This window comes from Polistes dominula, unplaced genomic scaffold (assembly GCF_049000335.1).
Source record: "Polistes dominula isolate Pdom_NZ unplaced genomic scaffold, Pdom_raw_medaka contig_24, whole genome shotgun sequence".
In the NCBI taxonomy this organism is placed as follows: Eukaryota; Metazoa; Arthropoda; class Insecta; order Hymenoptera; family Vespidae; genus Polistes; species Polistes dominula.
This window is the reverse complement of record NW_028301150.1, coordinates 1,219,325-1,247,279: the sequence shown is the minus strand read 5'-3', so window position 1 is coordinate 1,247,279 and position 27,955 is coordinate 1,219,325. Positions and strand designations below refer to the sequence as shown.

Below are 27,955 nucleotides of genomic sequence, written 5' to 3'. Positions count from 1 at the left end.
TAAATAAGAACGAGAAGATGGTAATGAGAATGCAAATGGTACGGCGTACGTTCACGCGAGCTTTGTTGCACATGCTACGAAACAATAATAAAAAGTCAGAGTCCGCGATGACCGCGGTTTAATATCGTGTAATGCGAGGTTGAAACGATACGATTCTTTTTAAAGTAGTAGCACGTCATGTGTGTCTATGTGTATGTGTGTCGATGAAAAGACGATGAAAGATAGAAGAAAGAATAAAAAAAAATTCAACTCTCTCACGTGGTTAATTCGTTCTTTTTATACTACTTCATTTGTAAAAATAATACTCTTCCATATGTAATACGATATTTATAATATTTTCAATAACAATAACAACAACAATAACAACGATGACGAATCGGTCACAAATTCCAATGGTGATCTCCGAATGAGAGCTTAAAAACGTTTAAACATCACATTCATGAATTTCTACGTGGACAAAACGTAGTACGCGTGTATGTATGTTTTATACGAGATTCCACGTAATGCTCGTATTTCTATACACGTGCATACAAACATATATATATATATATATATCCTAGTACGAATATTTCTAGAGGAAATCGAAAATCGATACGTCAATTATTTATCGTACGATTTGGTGTCGAATACTAATAGGAAATGTCGTAAATATCGTTAAGATATATTCTTTAGGAATATTACGAAATACCAAAGGGTTTTTTTTTTTTTTACTAGGTCAATTGATATAATTATAACTATCATTCTCTTTTTCTATCTTTTTTTCTTTTTTTCGTGAGTTAGTTAATGAATTCTTCTAACGTAGGCAAAAAGTTACAACTCGATGGGTTGTCAGAAACCTCGGTGTACTACTCTTTTCTGTAAATATCAGCCTGGTACGGTTATTAAAAAGCGCACTCTCCCTCTCTCTCTTATCAAGTTACCTACTTAACCTCATTACATTAAAATTCATGTTAATGTATTAACGTAGTAATACGCAAAGTTGCCCATAACAAATTCATTATTTCCTACGTATCAATCTTTTTTTTAAAGTGAAAACTACTTTACAATCAGGGTGATTTGTAAAATCGTGAAACGGAATAACGTGAAACGGAATAACGTGAAACTGATGAAACAAAAATAATTAATTAATTAATAAAATTCTATATATAAAAATTCAGTGTAACAATATGTTTGTCCACTAATAATTCCAAAACTACTCAAATTATGTTAATGAAATTAATTTTATTTCACACGTGATTATTTTCCAACTTAGCACATAGCACAATTTTTCTTTTTTTTTTAATTATTTTTTATTACTAATTTAAAGATTTTTATTTAGGATTTATTTAGGTTCTGTAAGGTTCTTTCAATAGATAGCGCTGTATTACAATTCAATTATTTTGAAGTTTGGTTTTCTTTGAAGGTTTCACTTCTACCGTGTGTGATCTGCACACATTTGTTTTTTTCTTCTTTCTTATATCATTCGACGAGTTTATAAAATTGTAGTATAAAATTGCGATTATTTATTTAACAATTTATTAAATATGAATCAAATCTTTTCGTTTCATGTACAAATAATAATACGTGTAATTATTTACGCATAATACTAAAAGGATATTAAGATTGTTTTTTTATCAACGAGAGATTATTATTTGATTACAATCAAAATTGATTAATTAATTCCGGTAATAAATTAAATGATTTTTTTTTTTTTTAATATTTACGTATGTATCATGTAAGTGGTCAATTCCTACTTATCTACATCTTTCGATTGATATCATATTGAAGTATAGATAATAAATCTTTTCACTTGACCGCGACCTATTATCTGATATCAAGGAAACAGAAGGCACAATAAAAGATTAATTAATTTATCATAAAATATTGCGATAATAAAAACAATGTATGTTTGTTTTGATTCTTATAGGAAACGAAAAAAACAAACACACGAACAAAAAAAAAAAAAAGAAAAAAAGAAAAAAAGAAAAAAAGAAAAATTTTATTGTTTTTATTTAATATTATGATAAATGTGTGATATCACCTATCGATAATGCGAAAACGTAACATTTGTCGGTATTTACAATGATGCTTATCGAACACGGTATTTTTTTTAATCTAGTCCAAGGCCATAGTAACCCACACACACACACACACACACACACACACACACACACACACACACACACACACACACACACACACACACACACACACACATATATATATATACATACAAGGTTATGTGGATCGATCGTTTCCTAGAGTAAGTCAGCACATTCAAAACTGTGCCCGTTCGTCGTCTCAGAAATTTGTCTTGTAATAACCTCATGTAAAACGACGAGTATTACCAAGGGTTAACATGAAATTTTCATAGGGTATTATAAGAAAAAAAAAAAAAAAAAGGAAAAAAACTATAATAGGAAAATTTTTTTCTTCATTTTCATTTTGCATAACTTTTATTACGAAGAATATGATTGACGACTACGACACGTTGCAAAAATCGTCGTTTCGCATAAAAATTTGTTTTATAAATCGACGATGTTTTTTATATATATATATATATATATATATATATATATATATTTTTTTTTTTTTTTTTTTTTAAAGAAAATGTTATTTGAGTCCTTTGAGAATGTGTCATATTTTTTTTTCTTTTTTTTTTTTTTTTTCGAGAATTAAGTTCTTCCAAGAGGATCCAATCTGCTTGTAAAAGCAGAAACGTTCAGTTCGATGTTTGACCGTGTCTCTCTTTCTCTCTCTTTTATTAATCCTTTTTTTTCCCCCCATTTCCATGTTTTATCTCTGTCTTTCTCTCTCTCTCTCTCTCTTTTTCTCTTTCATGTAAATCCAAGAAGGTCTCGCAATCTCCCTGGATTACGCGAGACCACGAACGATTTTATAGCGCAACATACGAAAAGACGTAGTCTTTCTTGAGTATTCTCAAGGAAAAACCTTTCAAGTTCGAGTCAAGTCTCAAAGCGATCGAAAAAACCTTCTTCTTCTTCTTCTTCCTTTTCTTCTTCTTCTTCTTTTTCTTGAGGTTGCTTTTTCGTCTTGAGGATAAATTTCTTTGAATCTTATAGCTTACTAAGATGATTGCTTCACTGTCATTCGATACTGCAACACGCCCGATTCATCGAATTTTTCAAAAGAACCTTTTTTTTTATTTTTTTTTTATTTGCAATTAGATTTTCTTAAACGTTGTGTGAATTATGGAGTTATGAGTAATTACTTTTAACAAACGTAATTAATTGAGCCACGAGTAACATGAAACGAGATAGATCAAAAAAAAAAAAAAAAAAACAAGGGAAAATGAAAGGGTTAGAAATATTTTCTCTTATAAGAAATAAATCAAGTCAAAATCTAATTGGGATGAGCTTAAAATGAAGTTTACAAAAGCGTAACATCGAAGAAGGCCTTATACCAAAAGAGTTCAGATTATGAAGTAACTATGCTATTGTTTATCAGTCACGTTCAAGTCACGTTTTTGTTTTTGTTGTTGTTGTTGTTTGTGGAACTTTCCAATGCAATAAAAAACTTTTCTGATATCATCTCGCGTTTCGTTCAGAGAGATGGGCTATAGATATCATCGTAGCTTGGTGATACAAGAAATCGTTCTTTTCTCTCTTTCATACTTTATATATATATATATATATATATATATATATAACAGGGTGTCCCATGTAACTGTATTCACGATTTTTCAAGTACTTGGAATAACCTGAGAAAACAATATTTTAAACAAAAGTTGAACTGTTTTTGAGATTGACTATATATTAAAATATTCAAATATTATATATATATATATATAATTACTTATATTATATATCTAATTTTCTTATAATCTTTTTATCTTTTATTATCTATCTTTGTATATATATATATATGTCATAACACAAACTCTCTCTCTCTCTCTCTCTCTGTCTCTCTCAAAAAAGATTAAATTCTTTCGAAGATTTGAGCATACTTCAAAGGTACCCTAAATCGACTAAAGCATAGTAGTAGCAGTAGTAGTAGTAATAGTAGTAGTAGTAGTACTCTGTTATCTTTTTAGCTCGCATATTTCTCAGCTTAAAGTCGACGACTGGCAAACGAGTTTGAAATCCGAATAGAAAGCATCATCTTGTTCGTTGCATCGCTGGAAGGCAACCCTTCTCCTCCTCCTCCTCCTCCTCCTCCTCCTCCACCTCCTCTACCACCACAACCTCCTCACTACCCCCTTCACCGATTCCTCTTTTTCTCGCACACATTCTACCTTCACCTTACTCGAGAGCATTAGGATATTGATGAAAAAAAATGGCACGAGCTAGTAGACTACGCTAACGGGCTGAAGGGTAGGTGTAGGGACAGGAAAGGGGAAGGTTAGGGGAAAAAAGGGGTGGAAGAATTCGTTCCATTTCAGATTTGGGTTGCGATAAATACGGACGCGACCGTACACTCTCCCAACTAAACTCACTCCCTTACCCCTCTCTCACCCCTCTTCTAAAGCCAACTCTCTCTCTCTCTCTCTCTCTCTCTCTCCTTCTATCTCGTTTTCTATTTCTATCTTTATTTTTCTCTCTCTCTCTCTCTCTCTTTCCTCCGAGAGCTAATGTACCTCGGTTGTTACATCGGGTTGGTTATCTTCATGGCAAACGACTACCCCAGAGGATCCCACCCTACCACCCCCCCTGTCCTCCGCCCCCTGCCCCCCGCGGAAGCTCTTTCAAAAAAAGCTCCCACGTCGCTCCTACGTTCGTCTACCAACTTAACTCGTCCATTCTCTCTTTTTTATATTCCCATATATATATATATAGAAGGATACACATACATACGAAGGAAGTATCTCTGTCGACTGACACTCTCCGTCATCTTTTTAACCTTAGAGACTTTTTACAAAAAAAAAGAAACACATCAGGAGGGGAAGAAACACACCGTAGACCGTGTCATCCCCTTTTGTGAAAGTCAACTGCTGCTGCTGCTGCTGCAAGCTCGTAATACGGAAACTGGTCTGATTTCCTTTCGCGATAACGTGGGATTCTTCATCGAGGGGTGTTTAGTCCCATACACTCCTCTTTTTCTTGCTTGCTACCTTGCTTGCTTGCTTCTTCTTCTTCTTTTTCTGCTTCTTTTTCTTCATAGCTATTCTCCAAAACTCTATTCTCATTGTACATCTTTCTTATCCCACTACCCCGAAACCCCTCTCCACCACCTAACTCATTCCGATTCCCCTCATTTTTTTGCGGAAACGTAAATCGCTATTCTTTGGGGGGGGGGGGGGGAAAATGTTACGAGAATTTTGTGCCTTTTTTTTTCTTTCTTTCTTTCTTGAAATATTTCTACGTAGGTGAGTTTTTTGTAAGAATACTGAATAATAGTAGAAAGATAGAAAAAAAAACGTGTTTTTATAATACGTTTCATTTATATTAATGTAATATTTGAATTAATCAAGCAAAAATTTTGTATTCGTCATTATTATTATTATTATGTATATTTTATTGTTGGGTTATTCGTATTACTTTTTTTAAATGCAATAATATATTCCTTTTATTTTTTTATTTTTTGGTTGAAATTCATTGAACGTACATAAAAATATTAAAATATTGTAGCTCACGATCAGTCCGATACACACGTCTTTAAGTCAACGAATTACCTTATACCGACATCTGTTAGAATCTTAATTATTTAATCATTATTATCATAAATTGAAATATATAAACTATCTTATCTTTCAAGTTGAATGAAACTGCACACAATGTGAAAAATTTGATTAAAATCGGTTCAGTAGTTTAAAAGTCCATTGCGGACAAACAACGTGACACGTAATTTATATAAATATATTAAGATTATATTTAAATGGAAAATGAAATCATTTTTACATATGTTACGTCGTATATTAAATAAAACTTTTCTTAGAATTAATTAATAATATATTTTGCAAAAGTTATATAAAGATTAATTAGAAAATAATGGGAACGAATTTAATGAAACTTTTTTAAAAATAGGTTGAGATAGGATCGTATTGACACACTGATACGCTAACCTACATTTATTTTCTTAACAAAAGAAAAAAAAAGGAAATGTTTTGTGAACGAATCTAAAGATAACGATAAAAAGAACTCTTTTATCTTTATTCCAATCTTTACTATATATATATATATATGTTTTTACAAATGATCATTTTTATTCTTTTCTTTTTTTAAATAGATAAATTTATATTTAAATAATAAAGACATTAATTTGTGAGTTTCCAAGTTTTCAATTTATGACTAATAATTTACGATTCAATGAGAAATTTGTATGAAAATGAAAGAAATTTTAAAAAAAAAAAAGCTTTTCAACGATGAAATCGTTTGAACTCAAACAACCCTTTACTATCCATTTTGCACACATACACAACACACGTTTACGTCTCCACGCACCCCTAAATTCTCATCCAAGTTCATATTTACGCAAACAGGTGTGCACACGTATACACATTTACACATATTTTCTTGTTTGTATAGTAACGACCAAATTCTCGAATGACCATGAAATAAATTTCTTCCTTGATCATGGAGGCAAGCATGTGTGTGGTTTTACTCCTTGTACGACAATTTTGAGCTTCATTTGACACGACGCTAAGGGGAATTCTTGTCTTTTTTTTTCTTTTTTTCCTTTTTTCTCTTTTTTATCTCTTACATTAGATTAGGTTGTAATTTATATGCATGTGTGAACGTATACAATGTATTACACGTTAAAAAATGAGTATGAGAATGAAGTATGTTGGTAATGTCGGTAGCAACTATTATTTTCAATTACTAAACATAGGAATACACAATATACATATATATATTCCTTCATGTTCTTATTTTCTTGTTTATTATTATTATTATTATTATTTTGTAAAGGTTTACTTTTTGAACATTTTTTTCCCATTGCTAGAATGTCGGGACGGATATTAATCTAAAAAAGAATAATGGAAGAAATATGTATGCGTGATATTAAAAGTATATATGTATATATATGTATGTATGTATGTATGTGTGTGTGTATGTGTGTGTATTGTGGAAAATTAATGAAAGTCAACTATTATATTTTTTTTTTTGTTAAAATTGAAATAGAAGCAAGATCTTTTTTTTTCCCGTAATTACACAACTCGTATCGCAACAAATAATATCTTCCTTTTCTGTATTATTATTATTATTATTTATTATTATTATTATGGTTGGAAGCAGATTGGTTTTGAACTAACGAATGGAACTTATCAAGGAATTTTTTGTTTCTCGTCAAACAAACATATTTAAAAGAAAATAATATGTCGAGGGGTAGATTGTCTTTCACTTTGTCGGCCATTAAATGTTCACTCAGATATCAAGATGTTTCATAACTATTTGTCCCAATTTCTATTATTTTCACGAATCTCATTCTCTTTCTCTTATAACTTTCAACATTCTGCATTGCAGATTAGAATTATTGTTTTAAGGAAAATATTAATGCGAAAAGTTTTCCTTAGTTGGTGGATACTTCGAGCGTGCTTGCTTTTATAATAATGGGTATTTTGAGGTTATAAAATCTGAAGTTTTTCGTGCAAAGAAATAAACAAAAAACAAAACAAAAAAAAAAGAAGAAGGAAAAAAAAATAACGAAATGAAGAGTCAAAGGGTTTGGGGGTGGTATCCTTGCTGTGTTTCTCGCGTTAATTAATTTGTATTCAAGCCTTTACCACCCGCTGGCTAATGACGATGCTCGAGTAGTTTCATGTAACTATATGTATATATATATATGTATGTATGTAAATTGTAAATATCTATATATCTATATATATATATAAGACGAAGAAGAGACGATGTGGTTCTATGTAAGGATTAATGTCGCTGATAACGACAGTATCGTTGAAAACAAGAAGGGATATGCATGCACTTTACAACGTCCTTCATTTACCATCGGCTTATTCGTAATAATTAGTGTTAGTAACGTTGAACTTAATCGATTCGTTATCTCCTTGAATCGTACATTCCACATATATACATATATATATAATACTAACGGGTTAAAGTTTTGCAATTATTATCTAAATCCAGATAAATAGAATATTCTTCTTAAAAAAAAAGAAAAAAAAGGATTTAGTAGTATTATAATATAGTATTGGGATTTGTAGCACTTGAATACGCTATCTGGTGGCTAAATCTAAAATTAGGGTAAATAGGTGGAATTGCTACGCCACGTGGTGGGATCTCTAGCACTTAAATACGCTATCTGGTGGTTAAATTCAAAATTAAAGTGCTACGTTACGCTTCTACCAGAGATCCCAATATTTAGGTGTACAACTTTGTTTCCATTATTTTCCTACAGATGGCTTATAGAAAAAAATGGCCTAAGGAAGATTACACTTATTAGTAATACAATTAAGTACAACTATAAAGCTTTATATATTAATATAAAAAAAGCTAAATCTGTATCTAATAAAACAAATATTATTTGACAAATTATATAAAAGAATAATCAATAGGTTTATCTATGATAGAAAAAAGTAATAGATTGTTGGTAATGGTGAACGATTATTGTATTTTCAGGAATTCTTTATCAGAATGTGTCAGAAACAGAGGAAAACTACGTGGATAGTTGAACGATATTTCAGTTTCTTTGGGAATTGGAATTTCCCCAAATAGAAATTGCCTTTCTATTTCTGTCTCTTCTTCTTCTTCTTCTTCTTCTTCTTCTTCTATTTCTTCTTTAGCTTCCTTTATTTCTACCTTTACCTGTGTTGTAATTCAGTTCGGAAATTCTCTTAATTCAGTAATCTCTACCGCGAAATCGGATTGTTCGGTTTCAGGTTTCCTAGCAATGGTCGTAGTACTATACCAAGAAATTCTATGGTATATTTCTCTCCTTCGTAACAGGATGACGTGCCAATTCGAGTAGCTAGGTTAGGTACATACGCGAGTTCATGTTTTGGTAGAACTTTCCAACTGAAAACTTTCTTCATCGTTTCTTCTTCCTTTTTGTACCAAAACAAACAAACAAAAACAAAAAAAAAAAAAAAAGAACAAAAATCAAAGATAAGTAGAAAAGTCCCCAATAAGATTTTATCTTACTTTCTATCTCTACCATTGAGATATAACCATACACAAGTATAAACACATATATATATATATATATAATATAATGTTGGGAAAATCTATGTACAATTGTTAGTATTTTCCATTCGTTAGATAAGATAAGAAAAATATTTTCTATTATAAAAGAAAAAGAAAAAAATGATTTATCAATCGTCTCATTTTGTTTTTTTTTGTTTTTTTTTGTTTTTCATATATTTTTCACACATATTGCAAGGAATACCCGTTTATTTATCAATCATTTTTATCATCGTTTTCGGTGAAAAATACTTGTTAACATTTTACAGATATATTATATTTTTGTTGTTGTCTCTTCACATAAATAAACCAAAAAAAAACTTTCAATATATATTCATTATTATTTTACTTTATAGTAGTAAGTGTCACGTTGTTGTTGTTGTTGTTGGTGTAGTTTGCTGAGAATTTGTTGTAATCGAAGGTAAATGATGAGATAAGAAAAATACAAAAAAAAAAAAAAAATCAGTTTGCCAACTATGATTAAGATGTAAACAACGTGAATGATGATTGTAAAAGTATAAAAATGCTATCGAGTGCAAAAGCACTCGGTGTTTTTCCTTTACCATTTTTTCTGTCTGTCTGTCTGTCTCTCTTTCTCTCTGTCTGTCTGTCTGTCTCTCTCTTTTACCGTTTCTCTCTGAGAGTAAATGCAAATTTTGTGGTACCACGATGTAGCAGACACCTCGTGGCAACCCTAACGCAAAGGTACGCGCGTAGAATCCGCGTAGAGAATGCGGTTCTGTGGCTAGCTTTTGATTTATATTCGAGTCACGGCACAGGTGTGTGATTTATACCTACGAATAACAAGAGAAAGAGAGACAGGTGGCATTGCTGCCCAAAGTGGCCGCTGCTGCTGCTGTTGCCGCTGCTCGACACTTGAAAAAAGGGTTGATGGGTGATAAAAAAATAATAATAATAAGGGAAGAAGAAAAATATAGAAAAGAAAATTTGTTTAATGTGGTACGACACTTAATTGAGATTTATTTTAATATTTTATCGAAAGTTGGGGTATTGGGGAATGCTTGTTGTTGGGTTAGGGGTTGAAGTTTTCTTTTTTTTTTTTTTAAAGGATACAAATTTGAGCCATCTCATTTTGATTGGAAGGAAATCGATTGGGATATACTACTAAGAATATTTTTAAATTTAATTAGTTTGTTCAATAGGATAATTACTATTATAATAATATAATCATAATTACGATTAATTACAATACTAAGTACTATTACAATAATATAATAATAATTAATTATAATAATAATTACTATTATAATAGAATAATAACTATTAAATACTATTAATAATAAATAAAATTATTATTATAATATAAATTATTATTATTTATTATTAATAATATTTAATACTATTATTATTATAACTAAAATTTCTCGAACATTACTTTCAAACTAATTCTACGATAGACGTTAAAGTGGTTACGCCACATAAGTGTCCTATAATCGTTAACTCGATCGTGTCCTTAAACGAAACGATAGAATATCATCTTCTTAATATTTTCTTCCCTTTAATAAAAAAAAAAACCTAAATGTACAAATCTGTTCAGATTTTCTTTTGAAGATGATCAAATGCATGAACGTATCTGAAATAAAAAAAAAAATAAAAAAAAAGGGAAAGCACATTTATCTTCAACTTTTTTCCCTTCGATAAAAAGTAACTTAGTTAATACGTCAGATGGTAAAAAAAAAAAAAAGAAAGAAAAAAAGAGAGAGAGAGAGAGAGAGAAAGAGAGTGAACTTTTGCTTCTTCCATCGTAGAAAATTAGGCCGATCTTATCGCGAAGAGATAGAAAACACGAAAGAGTTCTTTCGATTTTTCCAATCGACCAGATGTCGTTTTCCATTACGATCATTTTTCATCCTCTTCTTCTACTTCTTCTTCTTTATCTTCTTCTTCTTCATCTTCTTCCATTTTTTTTTTTCCAATTATCTAACAAGATTATTTCTTCAATATTGTTTCTTGTTATTCTTATCGATTGCACTTTTGAATTTGCTATCTCGTTTCATTTGGTCCAAGTGCGAAATAAAAAGCTTTCCGTTTCGTGAGTTTTAAATGGAGGAGAGGGGTTGTGAGAGGGGTTGTGAGAGGGTGCTTGATGGTTGGGGGCTTACGTTACGTTCGAATGAATTTTAACCAAACGATTTTCCTTAATTCATATCCCTCATCCTCTTAAAAATCCAGAATTACTGTCGTTAGTTTAACGAGCTGCGTTTATTGTTGCGGTTTTATCCCACTACACACATATATATACACACACACATACACCAACATACATACACATATACAACCAATCTGGATATTATATTAAATATACCGTATGGTAATTTTGAGGATCAAATTCGAATGACGTTTATGTAGAAATTGGTGCAAAGTACAATTGTAATTTGGATTAAGTTGAAAAATAATAACAACAAAAGATAGAGACAGAGATAGAGATAGAAATAGAAATAGAAATAGAAATGTAGTAGGAGATGTCATCCTTTAATGTCTCGTTGGAATTAAAGCAAGTGTTGTAAACTGTGTAATATAGTTTACGTACGATATTACCTACCCTTCTGGGCACTTTACAACCCTGTTTCTATACAATTTGGAATATTACAGTTATATTCTCTATCTCTCTCTCTCTCTCTATCTTTATCTCTTTAACATTGTCTTCCATTAAATTAGTAACAGTTCCTTTACTATTCGGAAACGTTTGTTTTCTAAAGGGAAATGGCCTCTCTTTGAGAGGCCGCAAATCAACGTTGCGTTTCATGATTATACTCGTATAAACGTATTAGTGTGTTAGGCTTCATAAATTTGAACCCTTGGCATACTGATTCATAGTAACTGCTTGATACAACTCGACCATTTGTACAAATTCTGAGATATACCTTTGGTTGAGTTAATTTGTCGAGTGAGGTAGGAGTGTGGGTGGGTTGTTGATTAGATGCTGAATAAATGTTTTTGTTCTTAAAGTTGATAACCCTGAACGTCACGTCAGTTGTCATCGATGGTTGAAGGACACTTGACTTTCACAGTTTAGGCCGTGTCCGTCACAAGTGACTGACACTTTCAACTATTTTTTTAATACAAAGTAACGTCTGTGGCCTGACTAAAAATGATGGCCTGAATAAAAAGTATGGGTAATATTAAAAAAAATAAACTTTGTCTGTTTCGTATGAGGAATATGTTTTTGTTTGATATCGGTCAAATGAGAATATTTAATTACATTAATTAAAATACAGTAACGAATTCCTGATAAATATAAATGTATGAACATATGTGTAATATGAATGTATTATTAAATTCAATACGGATTTCGTGTTAACAATTATTCGTGTTTTGATTTTCATTTGAGAGAAACATTCTCTTCTTCAAGTTATATATTATATATTAATTTTAATTTTTCAATTGTAACAAAAGTACGATGGAATGTTTTTTTTTTTCAAATAGCGATACACATTGTGTAATGTGAAATATTCAATTGAAATTTGTTTCTGATATTTGTTTGTTTGTTTTTTTTTTTTTTCAAAGTGAAAAAGAAAAGAAAGGAAATTTTGGGAGAGAGAGAGAGAGATAGATAAAAAGATTGGATGAAAATAGTTAAAATACGTTCAACTAGGTGACACAATGTGCTACTACTTTGTGTGCTAATTTTCTAAGAACAGTTTGGAATTTGATTTAATTTCATTCAACGTCAGTCAAGACGATTTACGGTTTTTAAACATTTTACAGTTCTTATTATGAACATTAGTTTTGAAAAAGATTGAAAATTTATCTCAACACTTATATTGTTTCATTTCAACTGAAATTATACTTTACAATCTTTGCATATCTTGCAATATACTTTGACGTATCGTTTTTCTTTCTTCGTACACGAAGAAAAGTAGAAAAGAAAAGAAAAGAAAATAAAAGAAAAGAGAAAGAGAAAGAGTTCATTGCACTCATGACTCAAACTACTACTATTACAACAACATTCTATCGTTGTATCTTATTGCATTAACATACCGGTGACGGGCATGCTTCACCGGAGGCCCCGTCACCGTATACGGTGACACGCTCTTCTTATTCAAGTTAAAGTATTTTTAATTGGAAAAACATATCACATTTTCCATTTCGAAAAAAAATTATTTTCCGTAAATAACAAATAGTTTTATATTTTATTATCGTCGATAAATAAAATATAATAATAATAATATAATATAACCATAATACTTGAGTCGCATTATTGATATTTCTACTTATCGTTTCTTTACGTTACGTAGGCGCGCCCGACAGTCGAATTTTGGGCCTGGCAAGAAACTCAACCGAAACGGGCTGGACAACGAACGTTTTAAGTATAGCAATCACAAAACGTTTTTATTCTTCAAATGTTCTGAAACATTTGTTGATTCATTTATATTAAATTATTCATTATCAATTTCAAATCTAAAACCATTTTTCTCTTGAAATTTGCTTCCTCGTTTAGTTGAAAATATTATTATAATATTTCTTGTATTTTTTACTTCCCTTTTAAACCTTTTCTATCTTCCTTAATGTTACATCTGTGTTATTTGACATTATATATATATATAGTCTCGCATTTTGATGAATAGGGGAAAAGCTGTTCTACCGTTTTCCCTTTGAAATTTCACATCGATTTCTCTGATTCGTGCGATCTTGGTTGAAAAGCTCTTCCTCTTTCATTCCCCTACCCTCTCCCTTTCCCTTCATCCATTCCCCCTTGAGAGTTCTCGTTAAAAAGAGTTGAACGCGTTGATTCTCCTAGACGAATGGAGAGTAGCAGGAAGAGGATGTACCTTTCGAACAGGTAGTCATCGTCCTCCTCGTCGTCGTCGTCGTCGTCGTCGTCATAGTCCCAACGAATGTGGGATTCAAATTAGGTAATTGCAGAGATTTGTAGAAAAAAAAAAAGAAGAAAAGTTCGTCGTTAATTACGTTCTTCCATCAAGGATGGAAAGTACTATTTTTATTCGAGTAATTTGAATGAATTGTAAGAGGAAAGAGATCGATACGGTCACGGAATTGTTTAGTTTATTTCAAAAAAGATGTTATTATTATTATTCTATATTTTTATTCTCTTGTTTCTTTTTTTTTGGGGGAATTTTGGTTCCTAAAATATATATTTATTTTTATTTATTTATGGAGTTAGAGATTGTATTCGTTGCCAGATTGGTACGTGACTGGTATGAGATCAAATGGTTTTATAAGATAAGTCTAATCTACCTTATTTATCTTTTCTATCTTTTTATATTATTACCTTTATCTCGTTAATTGCTGCTGTTTACTAATGTTAGGAAACATTGTTCGAGGATTTATACATATATAAGTTAAATAATAAGAATATATTTAAGAATATTTATTATTAGTTATATTATATTATTAATTAATATATATATTTTTGTTATTATTAAATAAATTAATAAATATATAATTTATTATTTATATATATATATATATAAATATTATTAATAAATAATAAATACAAAAAATATTAATTTAAATTATAATATAATATTAATAATAATTATATTATATATATTATATATAATATAATATTTAAAAATATAAGTAATATAATATATGTATAATAAATATAATAATATAAAAGTGTATATATATATATATATATATATATAGTAAAATAAATATAGTAAATATTTATATATTAATATATAGTATTATATTACAAGTATTAAAGTATAGTAGTAAAATATAATAGTAATAACAATTTGCATTATCGTAAAACAAATTAGAATTTCTACGTTTTGTTTATTTTATATATATATATATTTTTTTTATATTTTACTTTTGACAATCAAATGCATAAATAACATTGATCTTAATTCGTAACGACAAGTGTGTGAATATTTGATTCGACGTACATGTATATCATTATAAATATTTCGTATGACAGAAGATATCTACGTGACACACATGTTATATTTTCCTTTCAGTATATAATATTTACATTCGATTAATATACAACTAGATATCTACTACTACAATTTCATTCTAATCGACTTTTCGTCGATATATCGATTTAAAAAAAAACAAAACACAGTAGAAGAAAAAAAGTATTCGAGGTGTGCTTTGCTTCACATACGTCATGAATAGATGATTGTAACCATGGACCATATGAGAATGTGTCATTGGAACGAATGTATCACTAATTGCTTTCTCCATTAAGGGGTGGATTCTCCAATTTGTAGAACGAACCAGTTGTGTTACGATTACTATTACTTTTTTCCTTTACACTTATTGCTAGTACAAACGAATGCAGTAGCACAACCATCACCACTACCACCACCATCACTACGTGGAACGACATACTGGTTAGAAGAAGTAACGGCGACGTTATTTAACTCTGCAGAGCGAACGCGTTATTTAAAGTGTGTCCTATATCACACAGGAGAAGCCTTGGCTTTTCCTCTTTTATCGCGATTTAATTAATCAGTAAGTGCTCCCCCTGTTGAACTCAATGTGGCTTTAGAGATCGTCCGCGGAAGGAACCCTCGAAAATTAATGGTAACGAGTAACGAGTCCTCTATCACAGTGTATGTATATGTGAAACTATGAGATATATATGTATATACTACACTGTACATATAGTTCATGTATCTATATATATGTAAAGAAATTCGAATACGAAAGTGTAAGGGTGAATTGTGAAGAAGGTTAGAGTTACAATTAACGGGAGTCAATTCGCGATTAAACTGAGGAACATTTAAATAAACTCGAACGATTCGTCAAGTGTAGGGGGGTTGGTTAGTACCTACTCTTTTATATTATAGTATAAAGAAATAAAAATGGGATTTTTTTTTCTCAAATTAATTAAATACCTCGCTGATGGTAAGGTTGAATTTGTCGTCTAAAAGGGTAATGCCCTATTGGAATGTGTAAGCAAGGTACAAGAGAAAGAACGGAACACACAGAGAAAGAGAGAGAGAGAGAGAGAGAAAAAAAAGATGGAAAGACTTTGAAATATTCATTTGAAACCGGTAAAGGGGAAGGAAACGTTTAGGTGCATTTTTTTTTTTTTTTTTTTTTTACGAACGATACCAAAAGTACTTGGCTGTTAGCGTACACGTACCGGAAAGCAACTCTTGCGGGATTGGATTAGAGTACCCATTGGCTGTGACGAACTCGGTTAACATTGGTGCATTTTAATTATGGTCACCCTCTAGCTTAGCTCTAGAAAAACCCTCTCCCCTCCCCCTCCTGCCTCTCACCTAACTTAAACTACCAGTCGACTTATTTCTTCTTCTTCTTCTTCTTCTTCTTTTGCTTCCACCAACGCACTCATCCTTGAGTACTATACGCCATTACCGGGGTTTCCCTGAGATTATTCCTACTAATTATTTTAATTACGCGTGCCTACGAAACCGGTTTACCGAGGAAAACGTTCCTAGACTCCAAAGTGTAGTAGTAATGGTGGTTAGAGGTTATGCTACGAGCTTATGCGCCATCCATGTTGCTAAGAATCCTATCCCCCTTGCTAGTGCTTTCCACCATTCCACTTTTGCATGCTTCCAAGCAAATCAGAATGAGAGAGAGTGAGAGAGAGAGAGAGAGATTATATAATTTTCTGACTTTTCGACAAGTTATTTCACTCTTACCTAAACCCTTAGTTCCCCCATCACCCCTACTTATTTTTCTATTTCGTTCAAATAACACCTCTGGTAAAACTAGATAAATCTTTTTGAAGTGACATTTCGAAAAAAACCGCACTAAGTTTCGGAAAAAACCTCACTACTTTTCGGAAAAAACCTCACTACTTTTTGGAAATAACCTCACTACTTCTCATTCTCTCTAAACTTAGTTTTTCGAAGGTTTCACTTCTAGCACGTGTGATCTACCGTGCTACGTGTGATTTAGCAAAAAGGGAGATGGGTTTGGTAAATTTATTTGTTCATTGGCAAATTTTGTTATTTTCTTTTATTATTCGTTGGTAATCAACTGTGTCAGATTTTGATTTTTCTTAGGGTTATTTTGAAAAGAAGATCGTGTACTATGATTAAAAATATTAAAAAGAAAAGATCACGCGACGATGTTTTAATAAAATCACTGCAAGGTGTACTAAGATGTGCGAATAAATAATTATTAATTATTATTAACCTTTTTGATTTTTCATTTTTTTTTTTTTGCTACCTTGCGTTATAATTTAAAAATTCATTTTTAACAAGTAGCGGTAAGTTTTAATATTAAGTGGCAAAAGATGTTGTAATAGTTGGTTGCGGTGTGGTTGAACTTAGAGGAAAATCCCCGAGAGCCTCGTGAAAACATTTTTTACATGAGAGGGTGTATGAGCTTATAAATAACGAAAACGTTTTGTCCTTTATTTTTTTTCTCAAGATCCCTTTTCTGTTTTTTTTTTTTTTTTTTTTCTTAACTACAAGAATGTTTTGTATCTTTTCACTGATTCTTCTCACTCATCGTTCAGTTTCGTTTCTTACTAAGACTACCCTAAACCATTCTGTTTCTTTTGTTCGATTTATTTGGAAAAATTAAACGAGTTCATATATAGGTATACAAACATATATATATATAATAGGTTAAGTCAACGAATTACCTTATACCGCTATCTGTGAGAATCTTATCGAACTAACAGAGATAATCATAACTCGTTGTTAATAAACAAATAATCTATCCTATCTTTCAAGTTGAATGAAAATGCATAAAGTGTGCAAAATTTGATTAAAATCGGTTCAGTAGTTTAGGAGTCCATTGCGGACAAACAACGTGACACGTAATTTATATATATATATATATATATATATATATATATATATATATATATATATATTAAGATATGTAATATATACTATGGGCTTTTTCAAAATATCAATGCACAGTTAATTTGTTTCGTTGCGTGCAATGTGAACATATAAAATGAAAATCCGATTAAAATCACCGATATAATTTATTTTTATATTAATCGTAATGTTCATCAAATAATTCGTTACATCGTTCGATATTTTTCAACCATATATTTCATACGTTTTATTTTAACTCGTATAAAATCCTCGTTAACAAATTTTTTCATATTTTACCATTTCAACGTTATGAGTTTTTCTTTTTTCCAAATTTTAATTTAAACTCATAGCATGAATATAATATTATTAAAATTTGCCTACTATGTTCTATGATGATGGAATTATTAAAAAGGTGTATATTATTAAATAAATATTTATATAAAGGGCGCTTTATATATCCCCGTTAAAGCCTATTGATGGCAATAATTCACTTTAGATCGTTTATTGTTTCGAGAATTAATTAGCGATCGAAACGTGGCAACTCGAATAAACTTGTTAGGCTAATTAATTTGCAGTATCAGAAGCACTTTGCATTTGACATTGCTGATCTCTCTCTCTTTCTCTACTTCTCTTGTTTGCGGTGACTCCGAAAGGTATAGTTTCCAAATTATTCTCTCTCTCTCTCTTTCCAATATTCATTCTCTATTTCCAATAATCAATAGGAATTATTATTGACGAAATATTCATCAAAATAATTAATGAGTTTGACTTGTATTGACTCACGAAATCCTTTAAAGGGAATATTATCTTACTAAATCGATGTTTAATTTGTCGATAATTGATCTAAGGTAAGATTGAAATCAACAGGAAGAAGAAGAAGAAAAAGAAGAAGAAGAAGAAGAGAAAAATAAAAAAAAAAACCTAAACGTTTGATAGTAGTAGTAGCAGTGTTACTTCCGTGAACGAGGGCTAATAACCCGGGAAGTTAATTACGGCCGTAAACTGCGAAAAGGGGTTTGTTTGACTACCCCATCGCACCAGGGTAGCTGACATAAGGTGCCCTCGTTACATTGGCCATGCCCGACACCCTACTACTAGACACCCCTCACCTCACTCTTCTATCTATCTATCTATCTCTTTTCCTTTTTAGTGTGTTACTCTTTCGTGAAAAGCTTTCTCTACCTTCATACTCTTCAAATTCCAAACGAGAATCCCATATAAAGTTGATTTAATGCTGTTATGGTAACCTTTGACATAGTACGAAACAAATGAGAACAACACGCCTTAAACCCCTTACTTACTATTTTTATAGAAAATCTGATTAGAGTTTATAATATGTTTTTATTTTTTTACTTTACCCTTAGTTTACTTTAATATATTAAATATAATATACTAAATATATAATATATAATATAATAAATATACTATATATACAAATATACCAAATACCAAATACCAAATACCAAATATATATTTTGATAAATTATAAATAAATAAATAAATTAATATAAATATATTATACACTATAAATAATATATTATAATATTAAATAATAACATTTGAAAAAAAAACAATTTCAAACAATCCAATATATTAATATAAATCATATTAAGTATTTTGTTTATAATCCTTACGATAATAACTTAGTATTAAAAAGAAAGAAAGAAAAACCATATATATATATATATATATTAAAACGGGAAAACTTTGGTTAATATCTTCGTAGAATATAATTCGTGATAAGTTGAACGTTGTAGTAGTGGTAAAGTAACAGCTAAGGAAATGTACACCTCCTTTTGCGAGCCCTTTGCGGGCTTCCTGAAAGAACAATGTTCACTTACTTCCACGCACTTTCGAAACTAAGTAAGAAAGTAAAACCTCGGCGTAAATCTAACCCACAACCTTCCACACTCCCACCTCCCATATTCTCCCTTACGTATAATTAGCTATAACCACGATAGCGGTTATGAGAGGCCAACGCTCGTAAACGTCTCGAACACGCGAGAAGGTGCGCAACCTCGATGTTTACAGTCTTTCAAATAGCGTGGGTGCTTTGAAAGAATCTTATCGTTCATATATTATACTTACGTTTACAGTTACTATAATACTACTGTATCATATTAACTTCTTTTTACGTCAACTATCCTAATTTTTAGATTAGGTTAATTAACGTGGATTTTGTCGTTTTGATTTGTTATTTTTGATTAGTTTTTTGTCTGTTAATTTTGTCTAATGTTATTTCATTTATTTATCCTGTATCACTTTTTGTAATCTACGTTTTTCTTATTATCAAACAAATTTTTTTATTGTATCAACGATTTACAGACAAATGAGAATAATTTTGTCGTTTATTACGTTCGGAAATATTTTATTTTATTTTATTTTTTTGATTATTTTTAAGTAAACTACAAATTTTGCATAATATTATTTATTGTTATTTATTCTGTATAACTTTGTGCAATTTTTATTGTATCAACGATTTACAAACTAACGAGAATAATTTACGTTTATTACGTTCGGACGGAAATAAAAGATTGAAAATGGAATTGGAGGGGGTATGAATCATAACATTGATGGATTACAAAAAGTGAAACGATAATAAAAAAGGGAGGGTGGGGGTTTATAGATAAGTCAAATTCCGTTATTCATATTTTAACGCGAACAGATTTATCACGAAGGAAAAACAATCAGGAATCTCTTTTTCTTTTTTTTTTTTTTTTTTTCCTTTGCTTTGCGTAATCATACTCCAGAAGAATAATCCGGTATGCAAAAAAATTTATCTCGACGAGGTACTTCATTTTGTTTATCGATGTCTATCTATTTTTTTTCATTATAACCGATAGATAATATATCAATGTATTTACCTACTTGACATATTTACCTTTTTTTTTATTTTTTTATTTTGCAGAATCGATTACTATAAATGATCGATCGATCGTATTGTTTGATTCAGTTCAGTAACAAATTCGAAAATGTGGCATACTGTAGCTAGAGTAATATTATTGGGCATCATTTGCCTGATTTCCGTAACATCAGCTGTAAATAACGATTGGTATAAGAACAGTTTGGTCTATCAGATCTATCCTAGAAGTTTCAAGGACAGCAATGGAGATGGTATAGGTGATTTGAACGGTATTACTAGTAAATTGGAACATATAAAGGATATCGGTGCTGATGCACTATGGTTGTCACCAATTTTTACGAGCCCTCAAGCTGATTTTGGTTATGACATATCAAATTTCACGGACGTCAATCCGGAATATGGTACATTGGCAGATTTTGACAAACTCGTGGCAAAAGCTAAATCACTTGGTCTCAAGGTATTATTAGATTACGTGCCAAATCATAGCTCGCACGAACACGAATGGTTTAAGAAAAGTATTAAGAGGATTAAACCATACGACGATTATTATATTTGGAAAAATGCGACATATGTTAATGGTCAAAGAAGACCACCGAACAATTGGCTATCCGTATTCGGTGGATCCGCATGGGAATGGAATCAAGAACGTGGCCAATATTATTTCCATCAATTTGTTGCCGGTCAACCTGATCTCAACTACCGTAACATGGCATTGGATCAAGAAATGAAGAATGTTTACACTTTCTGGATGAACCGTGGGGTTGAAGGATTCCGTATTGATGCTATTAACCATATGTTTGAAGATCCAAGATTCTTGGACGAACCATCGGCAAACCGTCCCGACTTACCATCAGACGATTACGATACACTTAATCACATTTACACGAAGAATCAGAACGAGACTTATACTGTACTTGCAAGTTGGAGAAATTTACTCGACAAACATTCCGCTGATAAAAAAACCGATTATAAGATGATACTCACGGAAGCTTATACAGATTTTGATCTTACGGTTAAATATTACAATGCAGGTTCTACGGTACCATTCAACTTTATGTTCATAGCAGATCTCAATAATCAATCTACCGCTTCCGATTTCAAACTTTCGATAGATCGATGGATGAATCATATTCCATCTAAAGATACGGTAGCTAATTGGGTTGTAGGTAATCACGACAATCATCGTGTTGCTAGTAGATTTGGAATGAAACTTGCCGATAGATTGAACATGTTGTCCATGGTTTTACCTGGCGTAGCTGTTGTTTATAATGGCGATGAAATAGGTATGTTGGACAGACCATTTACTTATGAAGAAACGGTAGATCCAGCTGGTTGTCAAGCAGGTCCAAGTAGATATCACCTTAAATCGAGAGACCCAGAAAGGACACCATTCCAATGGGATGACACTACGAGTGCTGGTTTCTCAACTAATAACAAAACATGGCTTCCTGTTCATAAAAATTACAAGACGTTAAATTTGGCAGCACAAAAGAAAAGTCCTGTCTCTCATTATAAGGTATTTAAGGCCATGAGCGCCCTTAAGAAGAAACCTATTATCAAGGACGGTTCTTTAGAAGTTATCCTTGTTACCGAGAAAGTTTTAGGTGTTGTACGTAGGAACCAAGGTTCAATCGTGGTTCTGTTGCTCAATTTCTCAGACTACCCTGTTGAAGTCGATGCCAGAACGTGGTTGAACATTCCCGAACAACTTGTAGTCTATATTGCCAGTGTCGGATCTAAGATCAACACTGGTACTAAAGTCAATACTGCTTCTTATATTTTGCCTGGAGCAGCTTCTGTTGTTCTTGCATCCCCAAATGTCTTTTATTATTAGTTCCGAAAAGAAAACTTATCACAAGGTATTAAATATTGATTGTCTATAACAACAATAAAATTGAATCTTCTATTATTATGTTATTTTATTATTATTAATTATGACGTTGTTAATTTGTTATCTCGTTGATGTACAAATTGATTAAATAATATTATAATATATATATATTGTTTTATTTAACGAATTTTTGTAATTGGTTTTATTTATCAACAGCACATTTCCCTGTTTTTTTTTTTAACAAAAATCTGTCTCATTTTCTCTGTGAAAAACACTTTTCGATTTAACGAATTCGCATAATACGCGAATGCGTTTTCCAGCTTTCGAAGGTGGAGAAGAATCCTAAGCTTCGTAAATATTTATAATAAAGATATCCCCGAGGATAGTAGTAGTAGTAGTAGTTTCTCTCGTCAAAAGTATAAGAGCTTTTATACAGTAAGATCCTTCCTTCTAACCGTATACCATTCGTATATACAGTTTCACCACTTTGGCATAACTCTTCATGATCTCGTGGAAAATCCTAGTACGTATACTTTCCTAACTTCCAATATTTTTCCTACATAATTCTTTAGTCCAGTTATTATAATAGTTTTCATTTTCTTTTGTAAATTTATGCGAAATCAATTTATGAATTTAAAACCTTGATAAAAAAAAAGAAAAAACAAAAAAATATTAGCAACAAAATTGACGATAATTCCGTACAATTATTGAACGAATTATCGGATTATATAACTATATAATTATATAATAATATAAAATAAAATTATATATATATATATATATAATAATAAAATATATTAGTATCGGAACGAATTATTTAATTACACAACACCTATTTTAATTGTTCTTATAATAATATCCTATAACAGCACGATGAGAGATAGTAGTAAGTGAGAAAGGGACAGAAAAAAGAATGCAAAAAGTTTCGTACGAGTTCGTCGACCCTAAAAGAGACCCTAAAAGAGACATATGTTTATTTCCTTGTTTTTTATTTTTTTTCTCTTAAAAACGAAAAGAGTCGAAATAAAAAGGTAAGGTGAAGAAGTTGCGACGTTACATTATATACGAATTCGACGGGGGAGAGAAAAAGAAAAGATAGAAGAGACATAAGGGTTGAGGGCGGGGGGGGGAGAGGAAAAAAGGATGTACGCGTGCGCGCGCATTGAACGATGATATACGTGTGGTGTGTACGTCGTGCGTATGCGTGTGCACGTTGGTGGAAAATTTCAAGTTTTCATGCCAACATTCCCCATTTCTTCCCCACCCCATACACGCACATATACATATACATACGAGTATACAGTGCGGACGCAGCGCAGCACCAATCACGCTGAGTGCACATTCTTCAAGCTCTTTCTTTATACCTAACTCACTCTTCCTCTCGTTTTACAAGGAGACAGTCGAGAGAAGAGAGACCAACTCCTTCTTTCCAGCCCTCCCCCTCCCCCGTCCCCTCCTCCTCCTTCTTCCTCAACCCCATCTCTTTTTCCTCGTTTCCATATATATATATATATATATATCCACCCATTCTACTTTCTTTTTCTTTCTTAGATACGATACAACTTGCATGCATTTGGAGGAATGCCTTTACACATATGTACATATGTGTACACGCGAGTACACGGCCAAGATCGTTTCTTTCGCATATTCAATTTTTCTATCTATCTTTTTATCTTTTACTATTTCTTTTTATCTAAGTGTTTTTTTTCTTTTTCTTTTTTTTCAATGAACAACTTATATTAAATACTATTTTTCGTGATATCGTCGTATCCTTGTTATCTTTATTGTTAGATAAATAATAATTCAAATTGTTTTAGATATTTTTAAGTATATTTCGTGATATCATCGTATCCTTGTTAACTTTATTGTTAGATAAATAATAATTCCAATTGTTCTTAATTATTTTTAATTATTTTTCGTGATATCGTCGTATCCTTGTTATCCCTATTATTAGAGAAATAATAATTGAAATTGTTTTAATTAATACCTTGCTTCATCACCTTAACAAACTTGATTTCTCACTTCCTATCTCTCAAGATTGTTCTTCCCCGTGGTTATTCCCTTCTCTCTTAGTTATACATACGAATTCTCAGTTTTCGAGTATATTTGCTTACTTTTGAACTATATCAACTCACGCACACACGCACACATACACACACACACAGACATACATAGACACACATATATGTATGCTTTATCGATTAAAGTTCCTAATGCTCGTCAAAGAGTGTTTTCGATCTTAATCAACGCTACTTTGTCGAGTGTGGGATTATATTAATCGATTTCCTCTTTCTCTTTGTGTATGTATATATGTTTGTTTTTCTTTTACGTTCTTTCTAGTTGAATAATTTCCAAATATCTTTTCTCTCTCTTTCTCTCTCTCTCTTTATTTCAGTCGTTTAATCTCTCGTCACACTTATTGTCTTTCCTTGTTTAGGAAAACGTAGACGTTTGTCACCTTGAGTTTCCTGAAATAAACGAGCTCCGTGTCGTATTTAACGAAAGGACTAACTTTAACAGCATAAACGTGTTTAATACTCGAGTATGTTACATATACATGTACCCATTTATATATATATATATATACAGATACTAACACAAAGATATTTAAATGCAAACAAATGTATTTATATAAATGTATAATCATTTTACTTTTTTTTTTCATTTATTCATATCAACGTTTTGAATATCATTTATTATTATATTTTTATATTTCATATTCTTTTTTTTATCTCATTTTCGAATAGTAAAAAAAAATTGTCTTTTATTTCGCACGAACGAACGAGCTTTATTTTTCTTTTTCTTTTTTTTTTAGTCACGATATTATTACTCGTGACACTTGCTTGAAAGAGATTTCTCGAAACTTTCACTTCGTCACTTTATATTCCGTGCTAAGTTAGACGTGCATATTCTCTTATTCGTCTTTCTCTCTTACCATTTCTCTATCTCTATTTCTCTCTATCTCTCTCTCTCTCTCTCTCTCTCTCTCTCTCTCTCTCTCTCTCTCTCTCTTTATTCTTTATTCTCATTTTATTTAATGTAAGAGCGAAACATCGCACTACGGGAGTGCACTTTAAGAAGGAGACTCGGACACTTTGAAATTCACTAGGGAAAATAGTAGATATATTCTTTTGTATATGTATATATATATATATATATCTCGGGTGTACAAAACATTTTCCTAGAGATATCTCATTTTTGTTGTCTCTACATTTTTCATGTATTAAAGATGAAAGCAAATGACGAAATCGAGCATACAAATTTTCCCTTTTTTTTTCCTCGAGAACTTTGGTTTCTGTGATTTTGTCAAAAGAGACACAGAGAGAGACACACACACACACACACACACAGGTCATTCTTATTCCTTAGAGGTAAGCAAACCAACGTTGCTTCTCATCTCATTCTCTGAAAACCACCGGAAACTTTCTTCTCGTTTCTATGTATTTCATAGTATATAGTATAGATATTTGTATGTACATGTGTGTGTATGTGTGTGTGTGTGTGTGCATGGAAGAAGGAAAAAAGATAACCCGCAGCATCTTAATTAACGTTGCTACCAACTCATTCGGCTTTTCATCCATTCCCTTACTTGCTGTTTCTTTATCTTCTTTCTCACTTGTACACTTTGTAGGCCTGGTCACTAGGGAATGTACTTTCAAAGGGAATACCAACCTGATCTTCGCTAGATTTCGTTTCCCCCCTCCACGCCCCTCCCCTACTCCTACCCTCCTACCCCCCACCCGTTTCTTTCCGTTTCCTCCCTTTTACTTCTTATTCTGCTTCGTTTCGTTCTTTACACTCGTGTACCTTTTCAATACCACCAAACCCTTGTACGTCACCCTTCGAAAACCTTCAGTAAAGGGGTTATAACCGCATCAAAGAGCTTTCTTAAATCATAACCTAGGTGGACTTTTGAATCAAACGAATGGTTTATACATACTCGGTTTTTCTTTTCTTTTTTACTTTTTCTTTTTCGGAATCATTTCTTTCTTTGGTCCCTTTTTTACCTTTAACTAACTGGCAAAAAGAAATCATTCCCTTTGTCATTTCTTCTTGATAATATTCACCGGTAATATCACAGAAGCGACGAAGATTTAGAATTGAAAAAAAAAAAAAAGAAAAAAAAAACTAGAAAGAACATAATATACTCGTTTGACTCGCACGATGATCCTGCTGAGCCGTTTTTTTCTTTTTTGGTGTTTTACCAAATTTTCCATTTCATCAGTGTACAACACATATTTTTGTTCCCTTCTAAATCTTATTTGTTTCTTTTTTTGCTTCTCCCCAACCCCCCCCCCATTCCCTTTTCTTCTTTTCCTTTAACATTTTTGTTTTTATTCTTTCTTTAATCCAGCCTAGCATTTACAACGAAATCCAACGAAACGTAGTCGAGGACGTGTAGTACAAAGCTATGCGAGCGAAAAGCTCGCATCGTTTCGCTCGAAAGAACGCATAACTTCGGTAGTCGAGACTATATGTGTGTATGTGTGTGTGTGTGTGTGTGTGTTAGTTGGTTGTGTCGAGCGTTTGCTAAAAAACATTTAATTGCAAAGCTCGTACTTTCTCTTCTTTCTCTCATTTCATATATATATATATATATATTTTTTTCTTCTTCTTCTTCTTCTTCTTTTTTCTTCGTTTATTATAATTCGGTAGTTATCCGATAAAAATTGTATTAGCATTTTCAACACTAATCAAACGACATAATTAATGAACGATATATTTTTTTTTTATATCCACCCCTCACTCCTCCTATTGCAATTTGTCTATTTCTTAATCAATTTATTTAATCGAACATCGTAATTTATTTTATTTTATTTTATTTTTTTTTTCAAATTAAATCAGATCGATAAAACTTTTGTTTCGTAAAAATGAACTCTAGATGGTTAAGGATAATTCCTTTAATCCTGGTTTAAATTATAGTTTGAAACGTTAAGCTTCATTAAGACGTAAAGCATTGGGAAATACAGTATTGAAGTTTAACGGAGATTCGTTGGAGGGTTGGTAGGTTGGCAGGTAGGTAGGTAGTTAGGTAGGTAGGTAGGTAGGTAGGTAGGTAGCAGATCGTACGGTTTGATTCTACCGGACAATCTCCGATTGTGCCGTAAACATACGACCGAGAGGATTGTTATCGTGTGTTACACCAGCAACAGGAGTAACAACAGCAGCAACAGCAGCAACAGCAGTAGCAGTAGCAGCAGTAGCAGTAGCAATAGTATGCAATTGCTAGCTTTAGCATGGAGAGAAGGTAGTTGGTTGATGGAGGTGAAGGGAGTGAGAGAGAGAGAGAGAGAGTTTAACGGGGTCGCTAAGCTATCGCCATATTGGCAAATAGTAAATATTACCCTACCTAATTGTGCAGCCAGTGGCAGTAGCGATTTACACTGTGCTTCAACGCACGACATAAAACATACTCCCTTAGAGAGAGAGAGAGAGA

At 31.6% G+C, this 27,955-nt stretch overlaps 2 protein-coding genes across 5 annotated transcripts in view; one reads left to right on the top strand and one right to left on the bottom strand.

Moving 5' to 3' along the window:
* Window positions 1–27,955, bottom strand: part of LOC107064800 (uncharacterized) — a 158,136-nt gene that overhangs the window by 11,154 nt on the left and 119,027 nt on the right. The window lies entirely within an intron of this gene.
* On the top strand, window positions 20,765–22,705 carry Hbg2 (alpha-glucosidase). Its single transcript, XM_015317735.2, has one exon. It carries the CDS (start codon window positions 20,797–20,799, stop codon window positions 22,519–22,521), a length of 1,725 nt encoding a protein of 574 aa, XP_015173221.2. The 5' UTR covers window positions 20,765–20,796; the 3' UTR covers window positions 22,522–22,705.